The sequence below is a fragment of the Pituophis catenifer genome, unplaced genomic scaffold (assembly GCF_029215685.1).
Source record: "Pituophis catenifer annectens isolate HBS135680 unplaced genomic scaffold, rPitCat1.0.hap2 SCAF_3, whole genome shotgun sequence".
In the NCBI taxonomy this organism is placed as follows: Eukaryota; Metazoa; Chordata; class Lepidosauria; order Squamata; family Colubridae; genus Pituophis; species Pituophis catenifer.
In genome coordinates, this window is record NW_027256883.1 from 128786560 (window position 1) to 128811631 (window position 25072).

The window sequence follows — 25072 nt, forward strand, 5'->3', positions numbered from 1 at the left end:
TCAGGTAATGAAAGCCCACTCCATGTAGGAAATTTCATAAGCTTTTGCTACAGCAGCAGCACACTTTTATTTTCAAATGTCTTTCTGGAGAAAGTGCCAAAATCTTGAAGTCTTTTCTTTCACTCAACACTTTCCCACCGTTGTGAGAACCATTTCTCATTAACAACCAAATTGTTTTCAGATGCTCGGCTATAAGATGTTTCCTTAGAAACCGTTTGGTAAAAGGCTGTGGCTTTCTTCCATAGAAAATCTCAAGCAGTGAAAAGGCAGATTTTCTGGCATAAATCAAATCCAATTTCCAGGGTTCACTAAACCTTTTCTCCTCAGAATAATGTTTTGTGACTAGATCTGAACAGTTAATAGTTCACGAAGGATTGCTGGTGTGAACCAGTTTAAAATTATTTCCACTCTATTTCTTTTGTTACAACTGAAATGACTTTTCAGGACTTCCTACAGTATACCTGGTTAAATCTTCAGTCTCTCTAATTTTCTTTTAATTCCCACCATGAAATATAGAGAAACCTGAAAAGGTATGTTTGCATACAGTCTCTTAACAATGAAATGCAAAACAGGATTTCAAGCAATTAATTTATTCCCCAGATCTATTAAACTGTAAACTACCTGTCCAGTTTGGTGTGGCGGTTAAGGCAGTGAGTTCAAGTCCTAACGTAGCCATGAAAGCCAGCTGGGTGACACTGGGCCAGTCACTCTTTCTCAGCCCAATCCACCTCACAGGGTTGTTGTGGTGGAGAAAATAGGAAGTAGGAAGTGTATTGGCTATGTTATTTGTAAAAATAATAAAGGTGGAATACAAAATAAATAAAATAAAAATAAAATTTACAAATTCACTGTATTATTAGATACTTAGGTGCACAGATAGACATTAAGATAATCAGACAGAATTACAAATATAGTTGAAGAAAATTGGCTTTTGCTATTGTATCTGTCACATATCAACATAATGCCCTAGAAATCATTCACAGCTTTAGGACCGAGAGTCGTGAACTATCTGAAGAAAATTCCCCACAATTAAAAAATACTAGTTACAATTTTATTACTCAATTGGATTATCTTGATAAATAAACATGTTTTAATTTTAATCAACTTCTGGATTTTATTTCTATTTGATTTTTGTAATTAATTACAGCATCCATCAATTGAAAATTATTGGGGAAAGAGGATTATTGACACTTTAAAAATACTGTACTGTTATGGATCCATAACATGCTGCAAGATAAATAAATGTAGGATACAAGACTATTTTAGTAGAAGGGTCTAGCAAGAGAAACATACTGACTATATTGGAGTAAAATAAGGTCCAGTTCAGTAGTGGTATTCACTTACCTTCACTACCGGTTCGGAAATATGAGTGCAGAGTGTCCGTGATGACGTCCTGATGGGTGGGCAGAGCCTCCCGCCACTACCGCTACTGGTTCGCCGGAACCAGGTAGAACTGGTAAAATCCCATGACTGGTCCAGTTACTCTTGGGCTCCCTATCCCCCCTTTTTCACAACACAACTATTCCTATTTCAGTTTAGCTGCAGTTTAAGAATACATTAGAAACCTAAACTCTGATAAATTATGATTTGTCAGAACAAATTTGTTTCATACCCTTTAGTTTAAAGTTGACTTATTTCAATATAGAAGAATTTAATTCAATTCTGTCTCTGGAAAAATGATGTATCAAAAATGGAACCAAAGGCTTTGGATCTCATCATAGCTCAACAGAGGGACAATGTGTAAACTTAAAATTCCTTGGTACTGTAATAAGAAGTCATAATTTATTGTCACTTTTTATCTGAGCAATTTAGCTGCACAAATATACACAAATACAATACCTGAGACAGAAACAAAGGACAAGTGCAGTCAAGATAAAACTAAATTCCAAAATGGAAACTAAATTCCTTTTCAATGATATTCACTTTCTTGAATACTGGCTTTCTCCTTCTCTTCCTGTCAATCTATGCATTATGATCTATAGAACATAATCAGATTTGGTAAGAGCCCTATTGTGTCTGTGAAATTGCCAAGCCAAACTAAAATTATGAGGCTGTCCTACTTCGGTCCAGAAATGTACAAGTTTGCAATGGTGGCAAACATCTGTAGCTCGGGTGTAGGATGAGGATGGAGATTCGTTCTCTGACCTTGTGGTTTAGTTTCCGAACATTTTGTTACCAGGCTAGGTAACATCCGCTGAAGATGTTACCTAACCTGGTATTGAAATGTTCGGAAACCAACCCACCAGCTCAGAGAACAAATCTCCACCCTCATGTACAAGTTTCCTAGCTACTAGGTGAAGTGGAAGAGTATTCGCTGAGAGACCAATTAATTATGCTTGGTTTGTCATTTTTGTAGCTAAAACACAACTGTTTATGAAAGTCTCTACCTTCCTAAAATGGATTAAATAAATAATACCGAAATCCTATGCATACTGGTAGTTATATCAGATATAAAATTCCATCAGCACTTATTTTGTATTAAACAAGTATGCTTCTAATACACTAAAATAAGCATGACATCTGTGTAATCTCACATACTAATTTTTTTTTATAGTCATCAAGACTATAAGACAAGACAGACCATATCTCATATTCAGAAGCTGGAATCTCACTGATAAAAGGCATCCTGCAGTCTTTGTGTACATTCATTTTCTTCCATATCATGCTGACAAGAAAAAACTAAGCAGTAGAGAACTGTTCCTCTAATTCTTCATAGTACTTAACAGATATTCATTAATTGCAAAAGGAAGTTTTTAAATCCAGAACTCTGCACGGTTGCTTCTGTTGACAACACATATCAAAAACTCCCAAGGGAAGCACAAAATCAACATTTCTCCTCCCCCTCAATTCAGCTGAAGATGCTATGGCTGCAACCCAACTTGTAGTCTCACATCATACAGCCATTCAGCTCTTCCAGATTTTGCCAAGATCCTGGCAAAGAAAAGCAATTTTGAATTACAATTGTGATAAATTTACACTAAAAGAAAGTACCACTGGCAATCTTTGCTGAAGTTAAGAAATACTGTACAAATACAAGCCTGTCACATTGCTTAGAATAGCTCACAACCAAAAAATCAGGAATCTCTCAAGTTCAGAATAAGCAGAGTTATTACAAGGAAAAAGAGATTAAATTACAGAATCTTGGAAACTTGCTCTCTACATTTTAAGGCAAGATTTCTCTATTGCCTTTTATCTATTTTCTAATCGAATCTTTGTTTAATAGGGAGGATGTTAATTGTTTGATACTACAAAATGTCCATCTGTTTTTGTTGTGCAATATTTTGGAAACATTCATTTCACAGGACAGCAATGATTTTGCTTCCTAAACACTTTTGGCTGTATCTTACAGATTTTTGGCTGCTAATCACGAAAATAACCTGTAATAACCTATCACGTAACATTTTATAGAAATCTGTTTTTACCCAATGGCAAGGTATGCCCTTCAGTATCTGTTGGCTAGGCTCCACCCATGAAAGAAACATACATGGAATAAGGGAACATCATGAATTCCTAACAATAAAGATTATCCACTCCCTGATTGTCAAAATATACTGTATTAATACTTCATGCAGTCAATTTGCTACAATGTAATATGCACTATAGCTGTGATGGTGAACCTGTGGCATGTAGCGTCCTCTCTGATGACACACGAGCCATTACCCCAGTTCAGCTCTGCTGCGCATGCGTGCGCACCTCCCACCGGCCAGAGACCCAATTAGTCTTTGGGTCTCTGCCACGCATGCACAGGGGGTGGGGCGTGTGCAGGGGCACATGTGCATGCGCTGGATGCATGTGGTGTGTGTGTGTGCATGCACCGGGGGCGGGGCATGTGCAGGGAGCGTGCACACATATGCGGGAGGTGGGGCGCATGTGTGGGGGGCACATTGCATTTTGGGGGTGCAGGCGCATGCACACGGATTGGCATGCACACTGGCACATGCGTGCATGCACTTTGGGCACTCAGTCTGGAAAAGGTTAGCCATCACTATACTATAGTGTACCCAAATTAAACTCTACTGGATTCCATTGCTTTTGGCAGGTTGCAGATTCAATTTCCTATTCTGAATTCTTCAAAGGTAATTAAAAATAGGCCTATATTCTATACATAGAGTAACTTTGTGGGAAAAGCCAATCTCTAAAAAACTCATAACAGATGGTGTTTAACTATTATTTTCACAATAACCCAGTGAAGTGGGTTAGTTTGGATATCTCACAGTGCATCAAGTCTAAGAAGAATGTCAACCTTGGATGCCTGAGCAAAATTCAAAATTGTGACTGGTTCATATACTGTATTATGCTCTAAAATGTAATATTGGGTGTGCCTTAGTTTATTATAGATGCCTGGCCAACTGTAGATTATTCAATAAATTATCAGTGGTTAGTGGTTTAGTGCAATGTCTAAAATCTGCCCATGTCAAATTATGCTAGTTCTCTGACAGCAACTGCATGAATATACTATTACATTGGCCTATCCAACTTAAAATTATCACAATTCTCTGAATGTTATGGCAGCAGGAAAGGTCCATGAAATTTAACATGAAATTTTCTTCCAAAAACAAAAACAGAAAAAACCCAACCCCTCACTGAACTACAGAAAAGCACCTATTAAACATTACCAAAGCCTAGCATGAATACCTATTACACATACAAAGTTCCAGCACTTTTACACAGCAAATGTTTCTGCTATTACTTGTTTCTCTTCCATAGGTCTCACACAACCCCCAATGCCCCATTTTGGCCAGCAAAGTGCTGCAGGAGGCATCCAGGTGAAAATGGGGTGGGGTGGGGGCCTCACACTGCCCCACTATGCCCCGATTTGGCCGGCTGAGTGCTGCAAGTGGCTGTCCTGGGCAAAAATGGGGTGTGGGGGGGGCACACACTTTTTGGCTGCCAGGGGTCCCATGGGCTGATCCTTTGCTATTTCCAGGCCAGCCCCGCGGGCAGATTTAAGTACCCTGTGGGCCAGAGTTTGACACCCCCAATTTAAATAAATAAATCCTTTGGCCAGGTCCAGTGATAATGTTCTATTTCTGAATAGCAATCAGATCAGAAGCACTGAAGACAATGCCTCCCTATTAGACTAATGCATTTGATTTTTTTTTAAAGGATTATGAAAATAATGAAACACTTTGAAAATATGAAGTATGGTGTATAAACATTAATTAGCATCACTTAAGCAAATTAAGTCTTTTGACACTTCTTGACTGATAAAATAAAGTCTCCCAAGTGTTAATTACGTACATCAACAATAAATATCTTGCCATCATAAGCATAAAACAAAAGTTTCTCTTTTCCTACAATATTTTGTTTTTAGAGGTAATAATTACGGTACTTTATTTTATGTAGCAAGGAAAAAGACTGTTATTACAGAGCACAATATAGACAATCTAAATTTTCCTTAATATATAGACTATATTTACATGACATACCAAACCACAAACCAGCTAACTATATTTAATCCTAGCATAGAGTGAAAACTCAGTTTGTGGGGCCTGTTTATGGTTCTCTAAGTCATTCCAAGCCATAAATTTTTGTTGAAGAAATGTGGTTAAATTAGCCAGCAGTACATGTGCTGTACAATCACTGACATAAGCTACTTAAATTCCCAACTACTATACCACCTTATTTATTGAGGTTGATGGACTGTATGCTTTTATTATTTCAGCATGTTCAATATTAAAGGAACTGATTATCTGCTACGCATAGGAAGGGCTTTCACCTCTGCCATATCCTCAAGCTGAAGAAATTTGCATTTCTTGCTCCTAGTTGACATACTAATGCTAACCATGCATAGCTGTCCCCCATCCACACAGCTGTTCAAGAATTAAAGAATTTAAGCCATTCTTAAATTTGTATCCACTAGCAGACTAATTCAGAGATTTGTAAACTTTACCATTCTATGAATGAATAAAAGATAGGTTTCCTTTAAGACAGAATGGGCAAGGTATAACATACCATTTACTAAAACATAAGTAATTTCAAAATTTCTTCTTGACTTAAATGTTATTATTTCTTAGCTTCCCCCCGCCCCAGCATCTATTAAAGGCTTCCATTTTGGAAGGCTATTAATTTTAAATGAGGGGGGAAATTATGAACTTCTTTAACACATATACATTATAATCACTCCAAAGACTCCACACTAGAAGTCACCAGCACTGCTGTGACCGATAGATGATTTTGACACATCTAGGTCCACTGGTTCATCCATCTCACAAGACTAGCCTTAAGCTTTGCTCACTGTTTCGTCTGTGGAAATCTGCCGTAGGTTTGCTCATGTATTATGGGAGCAGACTTTGACAGATTCCTGCTTTGTTTGTGCAAATCACTTATCCAAGCAAAACCGTACTATTGTCAAAACCTGCTGTGTGCTTTTCTCCCCATTTTGGCCTTGGAAATCTGGGGCTGGCTTGCACAGGCAAAGTAGGAACAAGTTTTGGTACTTCTCCCACTTTGCTTCTGCAAGCTCCATCAGCTTTTTTTTTAAATGCAGTCTGTATCTAAGTTACTCTTGACTCCCACCGTCTAAGAATCCCTTCACTAAATTAAGCAAAGATTTACTTGGGAATAAATCTTATCGAATGTAACAGGACTATGTTAAAATGGCTTGCTTTTGAGACATATGAGAAGAGGACGTTTTAACTGTATGCGACATGCCTCCTTGGAAAATATGTCAGTAATAATATAGTAAACAACCAATAAAAATATCTCCTCAAAACTTTGCAGAATAAAATCTCTTGAGAACATTTCATACTAATAAACCAGAGTACCTATCCAGAAGTCATAACAGATTCAATGGAATCTTCTTTAAGGTTAAAAATAAGATTGTAGCATATACTGTTATAGTAATAAGAATTTCTTATTCGAATTTAAGAGAAGAATTTTCATTTATAATTTATTTATTTGTATCCCGCCTTTGCTATTCCTACAAATAAGGCAGCAACCAATATTTTCAGTCAACGACATAAAAGTTCTCAACATACGACCGTAATGGACTTCCCATTAGAGTCATATGTCATGACAGTCATAAAATGGGCCACATCATTTTACAATAATTTTTGTGGTGGTTATTAAGCAAATCTGGCAGTTGTAAGTGTGAATCCATTGTTCACTAATAATGCAATTTTGCCAAAATTGGAAGTGCCAGTTTCCGGAAAAAACATTGTAAAACTCAGGATGCTACATATGGCTGTAAATATGACCATATTGCCAAGAGCCTGAAGTGTAGTCATGTGACCACAGGTGGGGAAGAGACCATCAGAACTTCAGATCCAGGCCATAAGTCTCCTTTTTCAGGTACATCGTAACTTTGACCTGTCACTGAGCAACCAGTCATAAATTGAGGACCACCTGCAACTATAATTTACTTGTTTGGTTATTATATAGTGGTCATAAAGAGCACAAGCAACAAAGATGATTAGGGGATTGGAGGCTAAAACATATAACAAATGGTTGCTGGAATTGGTTATGTCCAGTTTAATGAAAAGAAGGACTACGGGTGACATGATAGCAATGTTCCAATATTGCTATCAAGAGGTGAGTCAACCTATTCTCCACAGTACCTGAAGACAGGACAAGAAGCAATGGAGGGAAGCTAATCAAGGAGAGAAGCAACATGGGACTAAGGAGAAATTTCCTGACAGTTAGAACAATTGATCAGTGGAATGACTTGCCTCCAGAAGTTGTGAATGCTCCAATACTGGAGGTTTTTAAGAATAGATTGAACAACCATTTGTCTGAAATGGTATAGGGTTTCCTGCCTGAGCAGGGGGTTGGACTAGAAGATCTCCAAGGTCCCTTACAACTCTTCTTTTCTATTTCTATTTTATTCTATTCTACATTCAACAGAAAGGAGAAGCTAGGGTTACTGTCTTTTAAGCAATACTTTCCAAAATGCATGCCTACCTGAAATAAATTAAACTAAAGGTGGACTCTAGCATAAGTTAGGAAATCTTCAAACTATTAATTCAGATGCATTGGGAACTACCTGTTCTTCTTCTATATCTGGACTGAGAGGGGGAGAAAGCGATTTAAATTTACATAAAAAGGAATGCATTACTAGCTTTGGCCTTACTCATCACCAATGCTCAATTCCTAATAGATATCTAGTCCAGTATTTCTCAAAGTGCGATCCAAGGTCCCCAGAGGGTCCCTCAAGACCCTCTTGGGGTCTGCAAAATCAAAATTTGCTGGCTCCTATTGAAAACAGAGGCAATATTAAAATCACACCAAACAATCATGAGACATGGTAGTGGCAAGAAATGTATCAATTTTAAACTCAAATGTGGTAAATATCAATAAATATAACTCATCCAAACAAAAGTTCTTTGGGATTACTCTGTAATTTTTAAAACTGGGAAGAGGTCTTGAGAAAAAAAGAAAACTTTCACTGCGATCTAGAAGAATGCAATTAAAAAGAAAAATTAAACACTCCAAAAAGCCAAAAATACTTACCTAAAGATAGAACATGTATAGCATATTACTACAACGCTGTACTACAAACAGGCTCTTCTAATCAGCCTGCCTTAAAACAGGATTTTGAACAAGCTGTCTTGCCAGCTTGTTATTTATTTATTTATTATTTATTTATTGGTTCGATTTATATGCCGCCCTTCTCCGGAGACTCAGGGCGGCTTACAATGCTTTTAAGCAATAGCCTTCATACTTTTGTATATACCTGCTTAGTAGGGCTTTGTGGGCCCCCCAATTGGTGTTCTATTTTATACAAAGTCAGCTTATTGCCCCCACAAACCGGGTCCTCATTTTACCTATCTTGGAAGGATGGAAGGCTGAGTCAACCTTGAGCCTGGTGTTCAAAAACATTCAGTGCAAGCATAAGCTAAATGATCTTATAGGAAACCCCTATTAGATTTCTAAATGAATCACATCTCTGAGCTTCCAGAGAGGAAGCTACCTGATTTAATGACTCTTGGCAGAAAAGTGCTGACCAAAAAGAGGACTGCCGTTTTGACAGTGCAGTCTTACATATTACTCGGAGATATTTAAGTGAAAGAGGTTTATTCCAAGGTATAGACTACAGAATATCTGCCCGTCTAGAATAATAATCATATACAGTGGCATAACAGCAATTGCATATTGTAAACCTGATTTTTTTTTGGGGGGGTGGAATGTGTTCAGTACAACATCCTGCTTAATTTGGCTGGGTGGGAGCTCAGTCACACATCACAGTGGACTTTTTTACCCATTGGTGTAGCAAGGAGGATGGAAGCTGTAGCGCAGAGCACCTGGAGGAACGCACAACGTTGCTTTACAGCGGGCAGGCGACAGGTTGAATGCCACGGAGAAATGAGGCTCAAAGGCAAAGGGAAAGGCGCATGCACTTGGGCGATCATGCTTCATCACATGTTTTCGCAGTCAGACGAGCAGGGGGAGGGGGGCGGATCAGTGCACTTACCCAGCCCCAATATGGGGATGTTTAAGCCATTAGAAAGGGGAACCGTGGGCACCCCCAATGCTTTGCCGGACTCCCAGGTGCTCATCCTGATCTGCCTGCACCTCAGCAGCAAAGGCACCATCCAGCCGCTCCCGTCATCACCTCTCCAGGAGGAAAGGAGCCAGCAGAAGCCCACCGAGAAAGTAAAGAGCCAGAGTCTTTACTGCCGTAAAATCGTCGCAAGCGGAGAGCGATCTTTTTACGGCACCGAAAGACTCCGGAAGCGAAGGCGAAAGCATGGAAGGGATGGAAAGAGGCGAACGCTAAGCTGGAAGGCAGGTGCAAGCGGGGAGGGAAAGGGTAGCGCTGTGCGGGACGGGGGTTCTACGGGGTCTCGGCCAATAGGAAGTGAGGGAGGGAGGTCTTTCAATGACATGCTAAGCAGGCCCTCATTTGCATAGGTAAAGAAGCTGAGTGTTTTTTACCTATGAATGAGGAGTCCCCAAAGGTGCTTTTTCAAGAGGCAACTGGACTTTTTGGGTTTTCTTTGAAGACGTTTCGATTCTCATCCAAGAAGCTGCTTGGAAGCTGCTTTGAAACGTCTTCCAAAAAACCCAGAAAGTCCAGTTGCCTCTTGGAAAAAGCACCTTTGGGACAACCATGACCTGGATGACTAAGAATCTCCATAGACATTTTTTTTTTGAAAATGTTTTTTTTTTTAATTTCTCATAAACATGTCTTAAATATACGGTCTCTTATCCATTGTTAATCGTACATACTCTCTTTTAACTTTCATATTAGTTCATTCTTCATCCTAAAAAAATTGAATATACTGGGGTTGCTCTTCTACCATTCCATCTCCCTTATTTTACAACAATCCTTCTTCTCCTTCTCCTGTCTTTCCCTTCCCTCCTTTCTTCTATCCTCTTCTACTTTCTTTCCTCCTCTCCTTCCCCTTCCTTTCCCCTACTCCTCTTTTCTTCCTCCCTTTCTAACCTTCTCTCCTACTCTTATTTCCCCTTCTTTTCTTCTTCTCCTTTTCCATAGACATTTATGAATGAGGAGATGTGCAAAATTGAGCACATCTGTATTAGGGCGGGGAGGAGGACTGGTGGGATTTCTCGTCTAGAAGCCCCACAGTTCCCAGTGTCTTTTCTTTCTGTGAGGACTCTTGGATTGTTTACAGGCATTGTTCTACCAACTTCCCCATGAGGTAGATTAGATAAAGAGAATGAGGGCCAGGAGATAACTTCCAATGAGTAACCTTGGTGGAATGTACTACCCTAGAATTGGATGGAGATTCGAGTTAGAAAAAAGGTCTCTTGGATTCGATTGTCCTAAGAAAGCATTTTTAGAATTACATTTCCTAGAGAGGAAGCTTGTTTCCCAGAAAATTCAAGGATCATCAAGATTTAGCTCCATTGGAAATCTGAAAGAACTTCATAACTGTTTTTCAGTGTATAAGGTTATTCAGATACAAAGCTAAATATAATGTGTCATTTTATTAGTAAGAAAAAAGTATGTGCATTCAAACACTCTATACAATCTGACACTATTTTAATACTTGATTTTAACATATTTTGCTTATTATGCAGTTACAAATATGATTTATTATTGAAACCCACTTTTTTTGATAAAAATTGCAGGAACCCTTTAATTCTCCAGCTCATTTCATTGGGTGGAGAGAAGTACCTTGACTGAATTTCTGCAGCTTGGATCTCGGTATGCAAAATATTGTGTGAACTCCGGCAATGTGTAAAACTTACAGTTTGGATTGTTAATTAATTCACTTCATCAGGAATGAGGGTAATGTACAAATACAGCCTGTGCTTAACAGAGAGCAGGGAAACTTTGCAAACAAGGATGTCTTTGGAAATAGATTGGGCTAGGTCAGTGTTTTATATGAAGGGTGATCAGGAATGCAGTTATACTCCAGTGGTTTAATTTTTAAAAATAAAATGATGCATGTGTCTGGAGAATAAAATCTTAAAGTTGGAAACTAATAATATTCAGCTAGAGCATTTAGCTTATAATGAGCATTTAGCCTCATTCTTAGCTTATAAACTTATGGGAGTTCATAAATATTGTCTGTATTTGATAAATTATTGATAAATCATTGTTTACTTTATAACAGTTTCTTATGATATAATTTACAAGTTAAAAGAAAATGATGTTCTGATAAGAGATTTCAGAATTAGATGAGAGTTGCAGCTGAGGGATTGCTGAGTGGTTAGACACCTGACTCGGAACAAAGAGTGCATTCATTTTATATGAAAGCCCAAGGACTTATTGAAAAAAATAAACCTAAGAAAAGTGGATGATATACTAAAAGGGGAAATGCATAGGATTAGGGACAGAGTATAAAACTTTTAAATCAATTAAATAAATGCATGTGTAAAATGAACATTTTGCCTTTGGTAATGGCTAAAGAAACAGAAGAAAAGTGAAAATATGGTAGTACAACATAATTCATATATTTTACAAGGAGCTGTCAATTTTTTAATTAGATTTAGATTTATATACTGCTAGTTCTTCCAAACTAATGGCTGCTTACAACCATTAACAACCATACACTATAACATTTATGGTAAAATTAACCCAATTCCCAAACAATACAATACAAGATAGAATGTACATAACAACAACAATTAACCAATTAATTAATTAATTAATTAATTAATTATTTATTTATTTATTTATTTATTTATTTATTTATTTATTAAATTTATATACCGCCCTATTCCTGAGGGACTCAGGGCGGTGAACAGCGAACGATAAAAAATACATGTAATACAAATGTTAATTAAACAAAAACCAATTAAAATATACTAAACACTCTGGTCCTAGATAATTCAAGACATCCCAGTTTAAAATAAAATCGAAAGCAATATAAAGGGAAAGTTAGGCCAGGCCGGCCTGCTGAAACAGGAATGTTTTGAGGGCACGGCGGAAAGTGCGCAGATCCGGAATCTTCTGTATCTCTGGGGGGAGCTCGTTCCAGATGGTGGGTGCCCCCACAGAAAAGGCTCTCCCCCTGGGGGCCGCCAGTCGACACTGTTTGGCTGACGGCACCCTGAGAAGCCCCTCTCTATGGGAGCGTACTGGGCGGTGAGAGGCTATTGGTGGCAGAAGGCGGTCTCGTAAGTACCCCGGTCCTAAGCCATGGAGTGCTCTAAAGGTGGTAACTAAGACCTTGAAGCGCACCCGGAAGACCACAGGGAGCCAGTGCAGCTCACGCAGGAGGGGAGCCACATGGGAGCGCCATGCTGCTCCCATAACTACCCACGCAGCTGCATTCTGGACCAGCTGGAGCCTCCGGGTGCTCCTCAAGGGGAGCCCCATGTAGAGAGCATTACAGTAGTCCAGGCGTGAAGTGACGAGGGCATGAGTGACCGTATTTAACGAGTCCCGATCCAGAAAGGGACGCAACTGGCGAATCAGGCGAACCTGATAAAAAGACCTCCCGGCCACAGCCGTCAAGTGTTCTTTTAAAGACAGCCGTGAGTCCAAGAGGACGCCTAAGTTGCGAACCCTCTCCGTGGGGGGCAATGACTCATCCCCAATAGTCAGTGATGGCACCAACTGACTATATCGGGACGTCGGAAACCACAGCCACTCGGTCTTGGATGGGTTGAGCCTGAGTCTGTTTCTCCCCATCCAGATCCGCACGGCCTCCAGGCACCGGGACATCACTTCAAGGGCAACATTGGGGTGGTCCGGGGTGGAGATGTACAGCTGAGTATCATCAGCATACTGATGATACTTCACCCCAAAACCACGGATGATCTCACCCAGCGGCTTCACATAAATGTTGAACAGAAGGGGTGAGAGAACCAACCCCTGTGGCACCCCACATACAAGGGGCCTCGGGGTCGACCTCTGCTCCCCTGTCAACACAGACTGCGACCAATCAGAGAGAAAGGAGGAGAACCACCGCAACACGGTGCCCCCCACCCCTAACCCTTCCAACCGGTGCAGCATGATACCATGGTCGATGGTATCAAAAGCTGCTGAGAGGTCTAATAGGACCAGGACAGAGGAGCAACCCCTGTCCCGGGCCCTCCAGAGATCATCTACCAATGCGACCAATGCCGTTTCCATGCTGTATCCAGGCCTGAAGCCCGACTGGAAAGGATCTAGATAAGACGATTCATCCAAGTACTGAGGAAGCTGTCGCGCTACCACACTCTCAACAACCTTCGCAAAGAAGCGAAGGTTGGAGACTGGACGGTAATTAGCCAACACTGCTGGGTCCAGGGAAGGCTTCTTGAGGAGAGGCTTCACCACCGCCTCTTTCAAGGCGGCGGGGAAGGCACCCTCTCTCAAGGAAGCATTTATAATCCCCTGGAGCCAGCCTCGTGTAACCTCCCGAGAGGCTAGCACCAGCCAGGAGGGACACGGGTCCAATAAACATGTGGCTGCGCTCAGCTTGCCCAGTATCTTGTCCACGTTTTCCGGAGTCACAGAATCAAACTCTTCCCAGATAATATTCTCAAGACTTGCCTCCATCCTCCCTCCCGAATCTACCCAGTCAGAGTCCAAATTTTCCCGAATCTGAGTGATTTTGTCATACAGATATTGTACAAAGTCCTCGGCTCTACCCTCCAAGGGGTCTCATTCTGTCTCATTCTTTATTTTTTTTTACCAGTAGTGAATAATCATTAGAAAATCCTTTTAAATTTCTCCACATTAGCTTTACACTCATTAATGGCCTAATCAGCGTATTGATAGTGGTTGTGTAGGTATCAGACATGTGAATAGTATTGATGAAATTGTTAATATTGAAACAATATCTCACTAAGATCCATAATATTTTGGAATATTGAAAGTTAATAACTAAATGCATGCAATTGTATTTCACATCCAAGTCCATTGATTTTGTTTTTATAACTACAGAGCTGAAAAGTTTGCATTGTATTGTCAATATATTCCAAGAACTTTTGCAGTAATTTTTTTCCACTATGTTTAAACTACAGGTAGTCCTCGACTTAAAACCACAATTGAGCCCAAAATTTGTGGTGCTAAGTAAGACAGTTGTTAAGTTGATTTTGCCCCATATTATGACCTCCCTTGCCATCATTGTTAAGTGAATCACTGCAGTTATTAACATGGTTGTTATGTGAATCTACCTTCCCCATTGACTTTGCTTGTCACAAGATTGCAAAAGATGATCAGATGACCCTGAGACACTACAACTGTCATAAATTGAGACAATTGCCAAGCCTCTGATTTTTAATCATGTGACCTGGAGATGTCGCAATGGTTGTGTGAAAAATAGTCATAAGTCACTTTTTTCATTGCCATTATAACTTTGAACATCACTAAATAACTGTTGTAACTTGAGGACTATCTGTATAACATTTCTCAAACTTCCAATGTTCTATTACCTACCATTAAGCTTTAATATTTGATTTTCATGTTATTTTTCTCTGTTTCATTGACAGGTGTAAAAATCCTCCATTCCAAAGCATTTCTTGTTTTTTTTTAAAAAAAATGCTTTACTTGATTGGTCTTGGACTTGGAGATGCCAAAGATATTACAGTAAAAGGGCTGGAAGTAATAAAGCAGTGTAGCAGAGTATATTTGGAAGCCTACACTTCTGTCCTAACTGTTGGAAAAGAAGCACTGGTATGTGAATATAGGCAAGAAGGAGAGTAAAATAATATCAGAGCAATGAAAATGGTATTCTGATCCCTAATCTGGTGTGAAATATTCTATATAATTTTGCATCTACCGGTAGTTACAGTACTATATCTTGATTTAGTCCACACATAATGGGACTTACCTCTATGAAGGAAAGTTAGAATACAGACACAAACAGGCAATGAACATAATAGCTTTATAAATTAGAGTTTGGTTTCGTGATCATATATGGACTTAAATAATTCTGAGCGAAAAAGTTTGAAGTTTGGCATCAGATTATCATGACCCTTTAGAATTAGAATGAGAATTAGAATTCTTTAATGGCCAAGTGTTATTAGACACACAAGGAATTTGTCTCCGGTGCATAAGCTCTCTGTACGTACAACAATAGCGATAGATCATTATCATAGTCATTGTAAAAATACGTTCATCTTAAAACATGGATACAACTCTTAGTGATAACCATGGATACTAAATAAGCAATCAATATAAATCATACTAGGATACTCAGTAAGCAATATAAATCTTAAGATACAAGCAACAAAGTTATAGTCATAAGAAGATAAGGATATAGGGAATAGGGAAGATGAGAATAATGATGGTAATATTGCCTTTCTAGATAGTTTGACAGATAGTTTGTGAGAGTGATGGCATGGGGGGAAAAAACTGTCCTTGAGTCTAGTGTTCTGATGTGCAATGCCCTATAAAGTCGATTTAATGAAGAAAGTATAAGTTCTGACTGGTAAGAGATAGACTTGACATTGAGGTTGGGTGCCCAGTTTCCACACCCCCGTTTGTCCCCAACCCATAAGATTGGAAACACAATAGGGCCAATTATATGTATGTTTATAGCGTTTGAGAATTCAACAGCTAAGTCATAAGGAGGACAGCTTGGCTTTGGCCTAATGGGGTGTGAATACTAAGTAATGTGATTTGTTAACAATAGTTGATGACTTAACACAAGAGGCAAAACCACCCATTGGTAATGTTTGCAATCCACCATTCTTTTAAATAAGCCATATAGCTCTCATCCCTGTTTGAAAGTACCCAAAGTTCCCTGAAATTGTGCTACGACAATTGATCAGTGGGTGACTAAATGCTTGGCAGTGTGATTTCTTCCAGAATTAAGATAGCATAATTTATGATGTTTCTCTAAGTCTTCAAGTGGACTTAGTGCCCCTTAAACTGTGAAAGTAATTTGAAAATTAAACATGCTGTCCCCAGTCCAGAAAGACACAAAAAAGTCAGACCCACGTGCTATCCTCATTGGCTGAAAATCATATTTAAAAAGAATGGGTGCCCGTCTTCCATGCTCAACCATCCAAAAATTGTGTGTCCCAATACTTGGGACAGTTTCTTAAGCTCATTCTAACCTGCTTTGTAGGATAGCTGTGACAGTATCATAGTACCTGCAATGTATTAAGTCTCCTGAAGTAGGAAGTAACATTCTGTTCGTTGATTGGTTAAAGTAACGTTCTGTTCGTTGATTGGTTAAGCCGCCTGACAGCTGGAATATAAGAGCTGTCAGGCAGAGTTCCAAGCAGTTTCAGTTATAGCTGTGGCAGTTAGCCCAGCTGTTGTTAATTAACGGTTAATTACATGATCTTCGCATTGTCCATCGTCCTTGATCCAGCCAATACATTTCAACTGGCGACGAGGATCAACTGGTCGATCTACCGGTCATAGTAATAAGGAAACAAGAGAGATTTAAACTGAAGAAGCAAAACGTGAGTCAGTTAGGAAAAAAAAAAAGAAGAAGAAGAGGAAATGGCGTCCGCACAGACCTTTCCTCCTTTCAATCCCAGTGCAGAGACATGGGAGGCTTATTTGGCATGTTTTGAATGTTTTTTAATTGCAAATGATTATACAAAGCTGATGCCTGAGCGCAAACCCACCAATTTCCTAAGTTTCTGCAGTACTGAAATGTTTGATACTGCAGTGACATTAATGGCCCCACAATCTGTACATTCGGGAACAAGGGAAGACTTTATAAAAAAAATTTAAAAAAATTACGCACCAGCCCCCTCAAGAATAGCCCGCCACCAACACTTTTACCATCGTGATCAGGTCCCTGGAGAGACTATTAATCAATATGTTGCGGCTCTGAGGAGGGCGGCCAGGCATTGTGAATTCTTTGATTTAGAAGATTATCTCCTAGATAGACTTGTCAGTGGGGTCAGGGACCAAAGTCTTAAAAGGCGTCTGATTGCGAATCACGACCTAACATTTCAAATGGCATTGGATGAGGCGTGCGCTGCAGAGCTGGCAGCATTGTCACTAGCCGAGTTGCCCCGTGGATATACTACACCTAAGACGGAAAAAGACTCATCGTCTGTAAATGAGACAAATGAGAATATGTCAGATTCTGATGGTGACTTTGAAGTGTGCCGTCTTCAAGAGTCTAGAAAACAAAACTCTGGCCCAATTAGCATGTCAAGGGGGCCGAACGTATGTTTCAGCTGTGGGGGAAATCACCTGCGTGCTAATTGCCGTTTTAAAAACGCAGATTGCCGCCGCTGCGGCCGCAAAGGTCATCTCGCCAGAGTATGCAGAGCCCCTCAGCCACAGTTCGAATCACGTGTGCTGCAGGATGGGGGCCGACAATATCGTCCTAATCCGTCTAACGTTTGTAATAGTAACCAACGATCTTCTTCTGATGTGAATTTAGTAACACCACCAAATATGTTGAGCCAGCAGAAGATTCATCTTACAGTATTCGTCGAACGGAAACCATGCACCATGGAAGTTGATTCCAGCTCCGCTACATCCTTGGTGTCATGGAGTACAATTAAATGACTAGTTCCGAAACTGGCTAAATGACAACTAGACCCCTGCCATCTCCTGCTAAAAGATTGCCAAGGAGCCAACATTCCAATTGTCGGAAGTGGCACATTCCGAGTACAATTTAAGAAATTTAGTGGATTATTATCACTAGTCATTGTGGAAGGAAAATTCCCCAGCCTGTTGGGCCTTAATTGGTTCGATGCATTAGGTCTACCTATACATGGGGTTAATGCCATCTCATCATCTGATCTGGACATGTTATGTAATGAATTCCCCTCAGTTTTCTCTGAGGAATTAGGAAAATACACCGGACAACCGGTTTCGTTCAGTCTCGACCCTCAAATGCAGCCTCGCCGCCTTAAGCCACGAAGAGTACCGTTTGCATTGCGACCAAAGGTGGATGCTGAACTTGACAAATTAATAGCACAACGTATCCTGGAGCCCGTTGAGTAAGGACCATGGGAGACCCTCTTGTTATTGCCATGAAGGAGGATGGTTCAGTGCGCATCTGTGCAGATTACCGAGCAACAATTAATCGTGCATTACAGGCGCATGCATACACCGTTCCTATTGTGCAACATTTGTTGCACTCCTTGGGTAGTGGCTCCGTATTTGCTAAATTAGATTTAGCACAGGCATATCAACAACTGCCTGTGGATGACCAAACAGCGGACGCACAAACTATAGTGACACACCAGGGTGCTTTCCGTTGCCCCCCGCCTCCAATTTGGGGTTTCAGTCGCCCTGGGAATCTTCCAGAGCATGATGGAGCATTTACTTAATGGAATTTCCGGGGTTGTACCGTACTTTGATGACGTATTAGTATCGGCCACCAGCACCACCGAACTCCTTAAAAGACTCAGATCGGTTCTAACCGAATTCCAGAGAGGGGGGCTTAAAGTTAAGCGAAGCAAATGTATTGTAGCTGTTTCCAAAATCGAGTTCTTGGGTTTCCTAATTGATGGTAAGGGTATACACCCTACAGAGTCTAAGACAAACGCTATTTTACATTCCCCTGCTCCCACCAACAAGGCCGAACTTCAAGCCTTCTTAGGCCTTTTAAACTTTTATGCAATTTTCATACCACACAAGGCATCTATTGTGGAACCTTTGTATCGTTTACTGAACCGGGGGACACGTTGGAACTGGGATTCAACTGCAGCCGCTGCATTTACTAATGTCAAATGTATACTCGTTTCAAACTCTGTCCTTGCTCACTACTGCGAGTCCCTACCCCTCGTGCTAGCGTGTGATGCTTCTCCTTATGGCATGGGAGCAGTCTTAAATCATTGTTTCCCTGATGGCTGTGAAGCCCCTGTTGCATTTTTCTCCTGGACTTTGGCTTCAGCGGAGCGAAATTATTCACAGTTAGACAAGAAGGCTCTAGCATTGGTAGCTGGAGTCAAGCATTTCATCATTACATATATGGTCGACCTTTTACACTAGTGACGGATCATAAGCCTCTGCCTGGTCTACTAGCAGCTGACTGTCAAACTCCACAATTTCTATCCCTGAGATTCACCAGATGGTTTGTGTTTTTATCTGCCTACGACTACATGCTCCTGTACATGCCAGGCAAGAATCTGGCCCATGCTGACGCCCTCAGCCGGTGCCCCGTGCCAATGTTGCCCTCTGACCCAGCTCCCGCCTCATCAGTCCTGATGATTGAAGACTCACCTTTCGTTTTGACGGTGGCTGACATCGCTCGAGTTTCATCCCGCGATCCAGAGATCTCTACAGTCATGGACTGGGTGCTAAGGGGGTGGCTGCAAGGGCCCGTGGACATGAAGTGGAAACCGTACACTATCCGTAAAATGGAATTATCTACCATGGGGGGTTTGGAGACGTCACCAAGACCAGCTACGGGTCAGATGGGGTACTGAACACGATATAACAGAAAGAGAGAACTAGGCAGGAGAAAGTTTCAGCCAAGGGTTAAGGGGCATACCAGAAGCTGAGAAGCTACCAGACGATGAGCAGCAGATTTTGAGCCGACAGATTATTTCGGACAATGCAAACCCCGAGGGAGAAATTGAAACACAGGTCGAAAGCAGTAACATACCTGTAGTTATTAGAACTGCTGGGGAAAGTAATTCCTCACAAGAGTCTGTGAGCGAGGCAGGGTTAAGATGTTCGATCAGAAGCCGGCACCGACCGGCATACCTCCAGGACTACACATGCGCCATCCAGGTAGAAAGGGGTGCAATGTATTAAGTCTGCTGAAGTAGGAAGTAACATTCTGTTCGTTGATTGGTTAAAGTAACGTTCTGTTCATTGATTGGTTAAGCCGCCTGACAGCTGGAATATAAGAGCTATATAGGAGTTTCAGTTATAGCTGTGGCAGTTAGCCCAGCTGTTGTTAATAAACAGTTAATTACATGATCTTCGCATTGTCCATCGTCCTTGATCCAGTCAATACATTTCAATACCAATTTTTTTTATATCACCTTAGTTTCCTTTAGAACAAATAAGCATCAGATATAATCTTTTTCTTTTTCTTTTTCTAGGAAGATTTCTATGGTAAAGAGCTGATCCTTGCTGACAGAGATATCGTAGAGCAAGATGCTGATAGTATCCTGAAAGATGCACATCAAACTGATGTGGCTTTTCTTGTAGTTGGTGATCCTTTTGGGTAAGAAAAGAAAACTTCGAATAAAGTCCCAATAATAATAAACTATTAAATTATTTATTATGTAATAAATTAAATAATAAATAATATTATTTAATTATTAAATAATAATAAAATAAAATGGTTTTGGAGGCTCACCTTATTTAGAATAATTTTGTTTATTTACCATATAATGTGTACAATGTGTGATCATAATGACTTATATGGGAATCTTGTTAATGGTCAGATTTAGTACCAGATTCTGGAAAGGAAGGAAATTCATGAAGAAGTGAAGAGAAATTATAGGAAAAGCACGCTCCCAATTTCTTAGCCCTGATGCAATCAGATCTGCCAAGATGACCACCTGTGTTGCATCTTTAAATAGGAATACAGACTAATTTGCATGATGTATTATAATACCTTGCTCATCAGTGGTGAAGTAAATTGATTATCAATGTCTTGTCTGCCTTTTAAAAAAACAGTATTTTTCATACAGGCTATTCCTTACTGGTTTCTCAAGAGATTCAGTAAGGCTTGTTCAAACTATTTTGTTAATTTTCATGTTGCATTTACAATGCATATGGTGGTTTATAAACTTAATGCTGCAGTACAAGTTGCACAATCTATCCATACTGTAGACATCTGGGTCACTACAAATCAATTTGACTTATTAAATGTTCTAGCTCCATTTCTACCGTAGTTACACTCCTTCCTTTCCCCAGACCACTTCATTCTGCCCTAGCAAGTCAAGCCTCATCAATCTACAGTGTAGAAAGGAAAGCAGCTTTTGTTTCCAGCTGGGGTTTTAAAATTAATATTGCCCTTTTGATGAGAGTGTTGGGAAAATGTAATTGACACGGACATCATCTGAGAGATTCCTGCTGGGAAAAAAATATATGCATATACATAAACGGGGATTGATGTACATCCTTAGCGATATGAAAGGAATATTTTCTTGCTTTCTTCCTGCCTTTTATAAACAAATGGCACTTACAGATGATACCAACCATGGAGAATTAATATAATTACGGTATCCTACTCAAAGCGGTGACATTATTAAAGGTGTCTTATTTGAATCTTTGTGCTGATTCACACAATGAAAAGAGCCCTGTTTGATCATCCAAATGTTTCCATATAAAGAATTCAAATACAAACTTCACACCAAGATTATTTTCAAACTTCGCTATGGGTAAATCTCAGATTTTTAAATGTTTATATATTTTTTATATATTTTTGGTGGTCTGGCATTCTGACAAAGATTAATCTGGATAAAATTTATTAATCCAATAAAAATAATCTCTATAGAGCTTGAAGATGTGGGGACCTTCCTGTATGCACACAAATGTTAATTTAGTCCTGAAAGAATCTGCTTTGGTGCAAAATATTGATCGTAAATCTTAAGATATCCTTGGACTTGTAGGCCAACAAAGTAGGCAATGGCAATGCAGTCTGGGTTAATCTTATCTACCAATTACGGATTTTCTGATTAATCATATGCTAGTTATTTCCATAGTAGAATGCTGCAATTCCCTTTACTTGGAGTTGCCTCTGCATATTATGTTAGAAAGCAAACAAGCATAATGTTTAGATTCTAACGGAGATAGTCCAAAGATAGTCAAAAATCTGAAAAATGCAACTGGCAGTCTTGTTACAATTGCATTGGCTATCAGTTGCATTTTTAAACCTGGCTCAGATGCTGATAATTAAAATATTTTAATGATTTTAAAATTTACTCGGTTTGGAATGAAGTTGAGAAGAGCACGAAAGCTTAGCCCTTCTCTATTGTGGTCACTATGTGCCCTAGTTCCCAATCAATTGTCTACTTAAACTTGGTTTTCCTATTGTGAAAACTCTGGCCTTTTTGATTATTTAGAAGAGTGCTAAGGGTAAAATTCCATTTCTATAAGCTGCTTAGAGTCTTTCTGGTTTCAGATGCCTAGTTAATTATACAATTACAATATCCTTTGCTGTTCCGTAACTATTGGATTTGTCATATTATTCCTATCACTCTCTAAAATCTAGTTACAAAAAATAATTAATTTTTACATATGTTGGTAACGTTATTCTGAGTGCAAAGGTTGCTATATTATGCAACGTGTGGTCGGAGCAATCAAACAGAACCTCAAAAAAAATGATAGGTTTAGTCTCAGCAAATCTTGGATGCACCTCAATGGGAATTAAGCATCCGTGCCAGAAAATGGATTGCTTAATCACTCTTTTCAGCCAGATGCTCTTTCTTTTCCCCTCTTTCTCTTCCATCCAATAAGCAGCATTAAACTAAGATTCCTTGGGGAAATGGGAGCAGCTGAAGCCATTGTTGAAGTTTGGCCGCCTTATTAAATTAATTTCTACATTTGGTTGGATAATACACTAAATGTGATTGATGCATGTTTGATTAGGAGCTTCTGCAGAGTTAGAGCTCTGAGCAGTCAGTAGCTCCAAGAACATCTCTTTGTCAATGTCCGGTTTTGCATTCGAACACCTTAATTCTTGTTGACCAAGTACTTCTCATCTTAGTATCTGAATGGTAGGTCATATTAATTCTAATGAATAACTTTTTTTCAGCGGTACATTTATCAGTGTTTATAGGGAGCTGCTGCTCTTTTAACTAAAGCCTCTGACAGCCTTAATTTGCATGTTTTCTGTACGCCTTACTGCACTTCTCTTGATTTCTTGCAATCTTTTGTTTTCTAAATCCCTCAGAAGAGATCTTTCTTTAAGCTAGATGTTTGCCTGGCACATGCAGTGGAAATCCAGCACTTGTGAGGGGCTACCATTCACTTTCCCTGAAGTCTTCTTGAATAACAAATGTGAATGTATCAGAAAACAAGCATTTTGCATACTATTGCAAGTACAGAGCATGCATACCAAGTTTCTCATCTGCAATTAAATGAAGCTCCGGTTTGCACAGTAATTAAAAGGGAGCATTGGAGTTATGCCAGAGTTGCTCTTTGTGCCGAGTTGCTGCTTGCCAGCTAACAGATGTCTTGCAGTTTTCTGAAAGAGACAAAGAAGTGGAACACCTAATTTTCAGATGCAATTATTTATTAAAGTTAAAATGCAAACGACTGTAATTTTTAGCTTTGTAGTGTGTCAACTAGCTTTGGTACAGAGTTGCTTGGGGTTTGTTTCTTTGTTTTTTCCAGATTTAGATGGTTGAGTTCGATGCGGATTTTCATCTTTCTTGCTGCTTCACTGACGGCCATCTGAAAGCTTATACTTCTCAAGTGTACATATGTGAACCACAAATTTACAATATGGTTTTGCAACTTTCTTAGCCTTTGACTACTTGAACCAGGGCGGGGGGGTGGGGCGCGAGGAGTAAAAATGTGGCAGGAAAAAAACTTCTTGATTTTGTTTCTATTTCAACTGCATTACATGAAATAAATAGGTAAAAGGAATTCCCTTAATGATACTGAATGAATCCCTGAATTTCCTGACAGTGAGAACAATCAACCAATGGAACAGCTTGCCTTCAGAAGTTGTGAGTGCTTCATCACTGGAGGCTTTCAAGAAGAGACTAGACAGCCACTTGTTAGAAATGGTGTAGGGTCTCCTACTTGAGCAGGAGGGGGTTGAACTAGGTGACCTACAAGGCAGGGGTGAAATCCAGCAGCTTTTAACAGGTTCTGGAGAACCGGTAGTGGAAATTTTGAGTAGTTTGGAGAACCGGCAAATACCACCTCTGGCTGGCCCCAGAGTGGGGTGGGAATGGAGATTTTGCAATATCCTTCCTCTGCCACGCCCACCAAGCCACGCCCACAGAACCGGTAGTAAAAAAAAATTGAATTTCACCACTGCTACAAGGTCCCTTCCAACTCTTGTTATTCTGTATATACAGTTCAGGAGAAAAAATTTTCCCTTAGACTTACTGATTGCATATGTTAATCTTCATTTTGAGATAATTATCATCCCATCTCCATATTGTATAAGGTGCCATGAGGTCTGAAGGTGTGTAGATTAGCAGCAGGCCATGGATTGCAATCAAACAAACAGTGGTGCTTGAGGAATAGGAACTGAACTAGGATGTTTGGAAATGGGTGTAAACAACAGATACACAAAATTCTGCATTTGAATTGGAAAACAAGAATTGAATAGCTTTTATGTTTTGGAAAAGGTTATTAGGGAAGACAACATTTTGGTTATTGCTGTTACTACATAATTGCAGTGCTGCAGAAAATTATCCAGTAGGCTGCCATGTTTTATAACTCACTTTTTTTTTTATTGAAGGGCAACTACACATAGTGACCTTGTTCTCCGGGCTGTGAAGCTGGGAATTCCCTACAGAGTGGTCCACAATGCTTCCATATTGAATGCTGTTGGCTGTTGTGGTCTACAGGTATATTTCTTGAGTGCAGGCATTCTGTTCTTAAGGAAACCACAGCTTTGTCTTTCCTTTATAAGGGAGGTTGCAGAAAGCAGGTGGTAACAGGCCATTAACCTATGAGAAATAGCTGTGACAGTTGTGCACTTTCTGGGCTTGTGTTTCAGAATCAGTTGTGATCCTCCCTCCCTTCTTCTCTTCCTTTTTCCCCCTTTTTCTCAAAGTACTGTAAAATAACATACTCCAGGTAGTCCTCAACTTACAATTGGTTACTTAGCAACCATTTAAAGTGATGATGGACTTTCCAAAAGCTACTTAAGAT

General features: G+C 39.7%; 2 protein-coding genes across 4 annotated transcripts in view; one reads left to right on the forward strand and one right to left on the reverse strand.

The window, feature by feature from the left end:
* LOC139315138 (uncharacterized oxidoreductase YtbE-like) overlaps window positions 1–9618 on the reverse strand; it is a 74506-nt gene extending 64888 nt beyond the window's left edge. For both annotated transcript variants that reach the window (XM_070941158.1, XM_070941159.1), the window contains exon 1: window positions 9413–9618. In XM_070941158.1, the coding sequence (XP_070797259.1) occupies window positions 9413–9533 (121 nt within the window). In that variant the 5' untranslated portion in view covers window positions 9534–9618. The remainder of the gene's footprint in view (window positions 1–9412) is intronic.
* Window positions 9590–25072, forward strand: part of DPH5 (diphthamide biosynthesis 5) — a 45149-nt gene continuing 29666 nt past the window's right edge. The window contains exons 1-5 of one of the 2 annotated variants that reach the window (XM_070941161.1): window positions 9590–9726; window positions 11038–11113; window positions 14836–15019; window positions 20326–20450; window positions 24657–24765. In XM_070941161.1, coding sequence (XP_070797262.1) covers window positions 14885–15019; window positions 20326–20450; window positions 24657–24765 — 369 coding nt within the window. In that variant the 5' untranslated portion in view covers window positions 9590–9726; window positions 11038–11113; window positions 14836–14884. The remainder of the gene's footprint in view (window positions 9727–11037; window positions 11114–14835; window positions 15020–20325; window positions 20451–24656; window positions 24766–25072) is intronic. The other variant, XM_070941160.1, reaches the window with a different exon arrangement.